Source organism: Dendrobium catenatum, unplaced genomic scaffold (genome assembly GCF_001605985.2).
Source record: "Dendrobium catenatum unplaced genomic scaffold, ASM160598v2 fragScaff_scaffold_518, whole genome shotgun sequence".
NCBI lineage: Eukaryota > Viridiplantae > Streptophyta > Magnoliopsida > Asparagales > Orchidaceae > Dendrobium > Dendrobium catenatum.
Window position 1 is genome coordinate 24,975 of NW_021318980.1, and position 9,078 is coordinate 34,052.

The 9,078-nt window shown below is 35.3% G+C and overlaps 1 protein-coding gene across 2 annotated transcripts; it reads left to right on the top strand.

Annotated features, from left to right (window-relative positions):
• Window positions 1-2,082: 2,082 nt before the first annotated feature.
• LOC110091922 (tonoplast dicarboxylate transporter) lies at window positions 2,083-6,485 on the top strand. Of its 2 annotated transcripts, none has more exons than XM_028694623.1 (6): window positions 2,083-2,542; window positions 2,652-3,129; window positions 3,231-3,274; window positions 3,577-3,672; window positions 3,759-4,269; window positions 6,197-6,485. In XM_028694623.1, the coding sequence occupies exons 1-6, from the start codon at window positions 2,126-2,128 to the stop codon at window positions 6,229-6,231; spliced, it is 1,581 nt and encodes a 526-aa protein (XP_028550456.1). In that variant the 5' UTR covers window positions 2,083-2,125; the 3' UTR covers window positions 6,232-6,485. The 2 variants fall into 2 exon arrangements, with proteins under 2 accessions (XP_028550456.1, XP_020671888.1); XM_020816229.2 differs by lacking the exon at window positions 6,197-6,485 and adding an exon at window positions 4,881-5,130.
• Window positions 6,486-9,078: the final 2,593 nt, after the last annotated feature.

Here is a 9,078-nt window from a genome sequence, read left to right on the forward strand (position 1 = left end):
TTGGGTGGTATAAAGAACACTTGGGTGTTAAAGTGTTCTCTTAGCAGTATTACAATATATCATTTTTATTAAGGATATTTTTATTTGTTGTATTTTCTTTTTTGACAATTATAGCTCCCAACCAACATATTAAGATGAGTTACATCCCTTTTTAGTTTTTAAATGATTGTAATTATTATTCCTTATAAGAATTTTCATTTTTTATTAAAACATTGGGATAAGTCCCCCAATTTATTTGGGATAAGCGATCCAGCAATGAAATACTAATAAATTTAAAGAGAGAGAATTCAACATTGCAACATCATCACATAGAGAAATTAAAAAAAAATTATACATATTTGACACCTAAACATCTCTCCATCTGAAGCGATTACGCTCGTTATCAATCCAAGTCAGACATTTGGCTCTTGTTGCCACCGAAGCTTCCAGCTTATCGAAAGACTTCTAATTTATTGAATTTTCTGGAGCTGAGTTGCCATCCGCAGCACGAAAGGCAACTTAGAAGAAAAGGAATTTTCTTTTTCGCGGAGCAAATATGAAAGGAAGAACTGTTAATTGTAGATTTCTGCAATTAGTTTTCAGAATACCTGCTGATGTCGATTCTTAAGCAGTTCTTCTGTGAATTATTGGAGCTCCTCTGTAGCGAGAATGATTGATGCGTTTTGGTCTATGTTAGAGAATTATTAAATAGAGTTAACGAGTTCTTCACGTGAGGAAACTCTATTTTGACTCGGTAATTAATGATTTATGAGCCAGATTTTATTGAGGTGATAAATTATTTTTTGAGTAATCTCTGCTTGACTTATATTATCCTAAAATTATTAAAATAAAATAGAATTATAAATATCATTATTCAAAATTTTAATTATAAATTATTGCAGTAAAATGAGGATTCATAAAGTTAGTTTTGAGTAGTTGGAATTGGCTTATTTTTATGTCCTAATTTTTTTTTTTCTATTCTTTCATTTCTTCATGATTTTATATATAGATGTGTCAATCCAGATTAAAAAATTTCATTCAGGTCTAACTTGAATTTGATCCAATCAGAAATTATATGATACAAATTCGACCTTTTTTATGATGCTGGTCGAAATTAAGGTTGACCCAACTCGAATGTAAATTTGGTTGATATTTTTTTATCTAAAGTAGACTCATGTGTTATTCTGATTAGCCCGAATCAAAATTTTTCATTCAGGATTGTATCAATGTTAGGAATAAAATTACACAGCAAATACAAACAAAAAAGAGAAAATATAGTGAAATAACAAAGAAATCCATTATAAAAATTTGGTGAATTTGTACATATTTCTCTCTCTCACTCACTCATCGTCTCTCTTCAGTCTTCACACAACAATCTCATTCAAGACATATTAACCACACCAAATGGCGCAACCCTTTAAGTTAAACATTAAAAACGAGAAATAAAACTAAATAGCCTCACCAGCAACGCCGATACACCCAGTTTGGAGATTCATGGCACTCCACTGTCTCTGAGCCTCCTTGCAGCATTGACGCACTGCAACTTACAATGCCACAACATTTTGCCCTCTATCTCCAACTAGCGACTACAACATCATAATATTGTACAACTGTATAGAAAAAAATTAAGTTTTGAGTCAGCAGTACAACTTAATTGATCGACACAATCAATTTTTTTACAAAACTAACGATCAAGTCATTCATTAATGCTCTTATCTATAATTTATACGTTTTAAATTGACCTTCTTTTTTGTGGCTTTCATATAATGAACTTACTCAATTGAAAATGAGTTGGAGCTTCATTTCGGTGTGTCAGCTTCAACTCAACTGCAATAAATTCTTAAGAATTATAATAATAATAATAATAATAATAATAATAAAATAAAAAACTGCAATAAACTCATTTACATCGCTGGCCTATCCTTAGCCATTCAATACGCCAGCTCTGCATGTGCCCTCCTCCAGGTAAAGATATATTTTAAGCCTTCGTATTATGTGGTGCTCTACTATTCTGCTGTACTCGGCAAGAAAGCAAAAATATTATATATAAGTAGCCGAAACTTTGGTTCATTTTTGCCTACTTACACATTCGGAACACACCAAACATTTAACCACCATTTCTGAAAGCAATCAAGTGAGCTCTCCAATGGCGGACCAATCTACCATAGATGACCCAAAAGCTCCTCTGCTCCCCCTGCAAAAGCTTCCTGATAACTCCAACAACTCCTTCAAATCAATCCTCAACAAAAACAACATCTGCATACTATTAGGACCTTTGTCATGCTTCCTCATCTTCTTCTTCGTCGACCTCGGCCCTGGCCGGCAATCTAGCCGCAACATGCTGGCTGTACTCGCCTGGGTCTTCCTTTGGTGGCTAACTGGCGCTGTTCCCATGGCTGTCACCTCCATGGCCCCTCTCTTTCTCTTCCCTCTCTTTGGCCTCGCCAAGGCCGACGAAGTAGCCAAGTCCTATATGGATGATATTATAGCCCTTGTGCTTGGCAGCTTCATCCTTGCATTAGCAGTTGAACACTACAACATCCACAGACGCCTCGCCCTCAATGTATGATTCAATCTATAGTAGTCTTCTTACAGAAATTTTTATAACCATTTCAAGTTCTTACTACAAATTAAAACTCGCATAAAAGGAGACATCTTCGTTCATTTTGCAGATAACTTCATTTTTCTGTGGAGATCCTGTGAATCCTCCTCTCCTACTGTTGGGGATATGTAGCACATCAGCTTTTGTGAGTATGTGGATGCACAACACCCCGGCGGCAGTGATGATGATTCCGGTGGCCACCGGTATTCTGCAGCGGTTTCCGACCGGCGAGGACGTTCATCCTGATGTGAGGAAGTTTTGCAAGGCGGTGATACTGGGCGTTATATATGCGGTGGCGGTCGGTGGGATGAGCACGCTGACCGGCACCGGAGTAAATCTCATACTAGTAGGGATGTGGGAGAGCTACTTCCCTCAGGAGAAGCCTATTAGCTTTAGCTCTTGGTTTCTATTTGGCTTCCCATTAGCTCTGCTCATTTTCTTTGCATTGTGGGCGATTCTATGTTTGTTTTATTGCTCAAAGGGCTCTGCTAAGGTGCTTTCATCTTACTTGGACAAAGAACATTTGAAAAGAGAGCTTGAATCTTTAGGTATGTTTCAAATTTCTGGTTTGATCTGAATTTTCTACTTTTTGAGTGTTTATCTTGACGTTTAAACCGAAATTTTACAGAGTTGCTTTGTTCTGTTGCAGGACCTATGGCTTTTGCTGAGAAAATGGTTCTGGCAGTGTTTGGGGTACTGTACTCCAAAATTCAGGATTCTTTTTGGCTCATTAAAGTCATGAATTTAAACTAATAATAAAAGTTTTTTATGTTTTAATTTATAGTATTTAAATTATGATTAATGTTTGCATAGCTTAAAAACTTTTTTTAACCATTACTCACCCTTCTGTAAAATTAAATACATGATTCAAAGTTTGATTAAAATTTTTGCTTTCTGTGATAATTTGAAAGAAAAATATCAAAAATAAATAATGTTCAATCACTTTTTTTTTTTTTTTGCCATACTAAACTTTTGATCTTTTTGGAGAATTTCAGGCTCTAGTGTTCCTATGGATGACCAGAAGCATAACAAATGATGTACCAGGCTGGGGAGCCCTCTTTCATGGAAGAGTAGGAGATGGAACCGTTAGTGTAAGTGAAAAAAAAAATTGAAATATTTTCTCTAAATATTTGATTTGAATAGAAAGAGTAAATCCACAAAACATAATTTGAAGCAGGTGATGATGGCCACATTGCTTTTTGTCATTCCAAACAAGAAAAACGAGGGAGAGAAACTCATGGACTGGAACAAATGCAAGAAATTGCATTGGAACATCGTACTTCTCTTAGGTGCAGGCTTTGCAATTGCTGATGGGGTGAGGACAAGTGGCCTTACAGATGTGCTCTCTGAAAACCTCAAGTTCCTGGAGGCTGCGCCATACCTCGCTATGGCGCCACTTGCTTGCCTAGTGAGCGGAACTGTCACTGAATTTACCACAAATAATGCCACAACGACACTGGTTGTTCCTCTTCTTATTGAGCTGGCTCAATCAATGAAAGTGCATCCTCTTCTATTGATGATCCCAGGAGCTATAGGAGCACAATTTGCCTTCTTGCTACCTACAAGCACACCTTCAAATATAGTGGGGTTCACAACTGGGCATATTGAGATTAAGGATATGATCAAGATTGGAATTCCTTTGAAGATTGCGGGCACTGCTGCTCTGTCTCTTCTGATGCCAACATTAGGTGATAATATCTTTTTCTTTCTTCAAACTATGATGCAATTTCATAATTACAGGGGCGGATCTAGCCTTAATTTTCACCAGGGGGGTCAAACTTATTAGCAAAAGTATATTTTTTTTTTCCATAAATAACCTTACAACCAAAATTTATTCCGAGGGCGCTGCCTGTCAACCCCTATTTGTTCATCGTTGTACGCTTCGTAGATATGTCGGGAGTTCAAGGGAGCAGGATCCCCTGGCGGGGTTCAACCTGCCCGGTGAGGTCGCGGGGTCAAGGGGCAGCACCCCTGCGGGGGTTGGAAGGATATTTTTGGATTCTATGTACTATTTTTCTTTGTATTTGGTCCATCGTTCCCTAACAATAACATCTCTACACAATGTGCTTAATTATGTTAGGGTAGTTACTTAAAGACTATAATATTTTAAAACTTTTAGGATGGGACAATTGCCTAAAAACTCTTGTAATAAAGACTAAAGAGTACATAGAGTGGGATAAATTACCTAAAGAATCATATAATAAAGAATTTTTTTATTTTTTCAGGGGGGCAATTTGCCTTAAGGTAGATCCGCCCATATTCATAAATATGAGATCTTATGTTTGGTGTCATCTTGCAGGTGCACTTGTTTTTGAGACAAGCAAGAAGGTTTAACAACATTGTCTTCCAATTGCTCGGTGTCAGCTCTATGAATGTTCTTCAATTTGCTCCAACTAATGAAACGCATTCATTAGAGCATGTATGTAGTTTTGTTGGTAGGCTTGAAGAGATCTTTGATGTTGTTTTATGTGTATGTTTTCTTGATTTCAGAGAGGATGCTGAGTTCTCAATTGTAGCTTGAAATACTATGTACACATGGTTGATGATTATGATGCTATATATACAAGTCAGTTTGAATTTTTCTTTTCCCTCTAGATTTTTCATTTTTTAATGAAAAATAAGAAGCAGAACTGCAGAATAAGGCTTCGGTTTGGACAACTTTCTTTTTGCTTATTAGAACAACTTTTTAGTATTAAAAAGTTGTCTTAAGAAGCAGAAAAAAAAGTCATCCCCAATGAAACCTAAGAGGCTGGAAAGTGTGTTGGATATTTCAAACCCAAACAATGCGTCATTTTAGATTTTTATTTTATTTTTAATTATTGGACGGTTAAAAAAACTGTTTTTATTAAGTGTTTTAAAAGTGTATGAGTCCATTCCGAAGAGGTGTGTGTTATCCCGTGAAAGACTTAAGGGTTTCATTTTTGCTCTGTTTTTTGTTCCTGTGAAGACGTCTAGTGAAGAAAAAAAATTTTCTTTTGAGTTTTTCTCTTCCATTTTTTCTGCGTTCCTTTTTTTTTTTCTTCTATCATTGGTATCAGAGCCACGATTGGAGAATGGCAGCGAGTTCAAATTTTCACCAGGGGGGTCAAACTTATTAGCAAAAGTATATTTTTTTTTTCCATAAATAACCTTACAACCAAAATTTATTCCGAGGGCTCTGCCTGTCAACCCCTATTTGTTCATCGTTGTACGCTTCGTAGATATGTCGGGAGTTCAAGGGAGCAGGATCCCCTGGCGGGGTTCAACCTGCCCAGTGAGGTCGCGTGGTCAAGGGGCAGCACCCCTGCGGGGGTTGGAAGTATATTTTTGGATTCTCTATACTATTCCTCTTTGTATTTGGTTCATTGTTCGCTAACAATAACATCTCTACACAATATGCTTAATTATGTTAGGGTATTTACCTAAAGACCATAGTATTTTAAAACTTTTAGGGTGGAGCAATTGCTTAAAACCTCTTGTAATAAAGACTAAAAAATACATAGATGGGGATAAATTACCTAAAGAATCATATAATAAAGAATTTTTTTTTTTATTTTTTCAGGGAGGCAATTTGCCTTAAGGTAGATCCGCCCATATTCATAAATATGAGATCTTATGTTTGGTGTCATCTTGCAGGTGCACTTGTTTTTGAGACAAGCAAGAAGGTTTAACAACATTGTCTTCCAATTTCTCGGTGTCAGCTCTATGAATGCTCTTCAATTTGCTCCAACTAATGAAACGCATTTATTAGAGCATGTATGTAGTTTTGTTGGTAGGCTTGAAGAGATCTTTAATGTTGTTTTATGTGTATGTTTCCTTGATTTCAGAGAGGATGCTGAGTTCTCAATTGTAGTTTGAAATACTATGTACACATGGTTGATGATTATGATGCTATATATACAAGGCAGTTTGAATTTTTCTTTTCCCTCTAGATTTTCCATTTTTTAATGAAAAATACGAAGCAGAATTGCAGGATAAGGTTTCGTTTGGGACAACTTTCTTTTTGTTTCTTAAAATAATTTTTTGTACTAAAAAGATGTTTTAAAAAGAAAGAAGAAAGTCATCCCAAACGAAGTCTAAGAGGCTGGAAAGTGGAGGTGCCCTTCTTCAGAATAAGCTCTGCTATTTAACCCTTGAAAGGAAACAGGGCGGCAAGGCTTGTTCAGATGGAAATGGCAGTTCAATTTGCCCTTCGAAGTAAAACTAAAGAAAACTTTCTAATTATTGAAATCAAATTTTCTGCATAAAAGCAATTCTTCTCTAAAAATTTTGGTGAGAGCAGAGAACAAGTACTTGTTGCACTAGTTTAGTATTTTGAGTCTGTAATATTCAATGTTCATATTGTATTTGTATTAATTAAGAACTACATTAAGCAAATACAGAAAAAAAACAGTTGATTTACACACCTATAATTATCTCGTAATTAAGATGAACAAAATGTAGTTTATTGGATATGGAAGAATAGGCCAATCCTCTAACTACAACCTTCGAATTGAATAGCGATACTCTTAGTAGAAATAGAAGATGCTCAAGCATCAAATATCAAGTGTCAACGTCTTTACATTTTTTTCAGATTCCTTTGTCTAGGAAATAAAACACAAAAAGCTTAGTCCAGCAACCTACTAGCATCCTAAACATATTAATTCCTTTTAATATTTAAGCTCGCTCTCTCTCTCTCTCTCTCTTTATAGTTTATGTGAGAAATTGGGCAAGGGCTGTTGCCTTTTGGCATGATTACATCGTCAAGCCTATAATTTAACACTGTCATTTAGATTTTATTTGGGACGGCTTTTTCAATAGAAAAAACACTGTGGCCGAAAACTGTCTCAAATGAAATCTTAATCACGTCTGATCTTGACCATGTTACAAGACTGGTTCAGTTGGATGTAAATATTCCGATTATACACTTCTTTAATTTTCTTTTACTTGCTATCAGATGCAAGAGTGAAAACTCAAGAAAAGCTTCAAAGCCAATGAATTCGGAATTGCGAGCTGACCTTTTTTTTTCTTTCCTTGCCCTCCTAATCTGCTAAATGGAGCTTGCGAGTTTTGTATGAAGGATACTCTAGTAAGGAGAATTTTCTAGCTAAATATTCTAAATGGATGACTTTGACAACGTTGTGATTTGAAAGAGAGAGGATTGAAGACTCCAAAGCCAGACCGTTCTAAAACGTGTTAAGAATGAAAAATGAAAGAAAATTATAAGAATTTTGTAGAACAAATTTAAAAAATATACATATATTTTGTGGAAAAACATGTGCCCGATAGCAACACGAAATGATAAAAATAATCTACAAAGTAAAAAAAAAAAAATCAAAAGTGAGTCCCCATCTTGAGAAACGTGCACATTAATTTAATAAGAATTTTAAAACCTTGCATATGTGCCGACAAAAAGCACTAAACAGATAAATATAAAGTCAGAAAATGTTGCACGGGTTAAAAATGAACAAAAGTTCAAGTCTAATCCTCGTGTTCGAATGAACTGGAGTTGACACGACTTGAACTATGAACAAATACACTATCGTAGTGCTGACCAAAGTATTTGATTTTATAAATTCATATTAGGCCTTCAAAGTCTATTAAAAGAAATATCCACTTCTAAAAGCATTAAAATTGATACTAAACTCAATCTTCTATTAGCATGAGAATAGAATTAACACGGTTTAAATAACAAAAATACAAGCTATTTAAATCTTCGATGATGGTCGTATTGAAAGCTAATCTCATCCAGAGGGGATTCCCAAATTTTCAAATGACTCCCAAATTCTCAAATGTATGGTATTCAAATTTCCGAAAAAAAATATAAAAGATCAAAATATTTAAAATTGAAATCATCACCAAAATGTTTAAAGCAAAAATCCATCCATCATCTACAAATGTTTATTAAGGATGATAAATTTATCATAACATTAGTTAACAAAGAGCAAAATATCTAATTGAATGTATCACTATGATTCATTCTCAAATGATTTCTCGCCAATGGGGACATAGAATGTTCCAACTAACCGTGTGATTTTGCTGCAAAATAACACACTATCACAATTAAGATCAAAGCTCGCATATTCCCCAATGGTTAAAAGTCTCGTGAATAATGAGTCACAGGGTGCAGTTAATAAGGCATAAAGCTTTCTATTAGCTAATGTTGACTAAAATTTATCTCCTTAAATAAACATCTACCCTAAGTCTACAAGGTACCTTTTGGAGGAAGCAAACCATAATTGCTGATAAGAATCCTTGGGTCAGGTTAGGTCGACTACCTCATATGACTAAGAATACTAGGGACAATGACGGCCCGCGATGATGGAACCACGAGACCTTGATTGGGTTTGTCATTATTCCCCCACCATGCGCTTTAAGTATAAAAATAATAAATGTTATAATTCTAAAAAATTTACATGCTATTACAATATGCTAGGTATTTTATACATATTTCATGACTAGCCTTAGCCGAAAGTGATCTCTCGTCATCGGGAGAGGTAATTAATTAACTATAGGTGATTGCACCTATGAGATGTTAG

What these genes read in the sequence shown, in the direction of transcription:
- LOC110091922 (XM_028694623.1), top strand. Translation starts at nt 2,126, where the DNA reads ATGGCGGACCAATCTACCATAGATGACCCAAAAGCTCCTCTGCTCCCC. An exon ending in AAGAGAGCTTGAATCTTTAG is followed by an intron (nt 3,130 to 3,230) that starts GTATGTTTCAAA and finishes GTTCTGTTGCAG; the next exon opens with GACCTATGGCTTTTGCTGAG. An exon ending in TCTTCTGATGCCAACATTAG is followed by an intron (nt 4,270 to 6,196) that starts GTGATAATATCT and finishes GTCATCTTGCAG; the next exon opens with GTGCACTTGTTTTTGAGACA.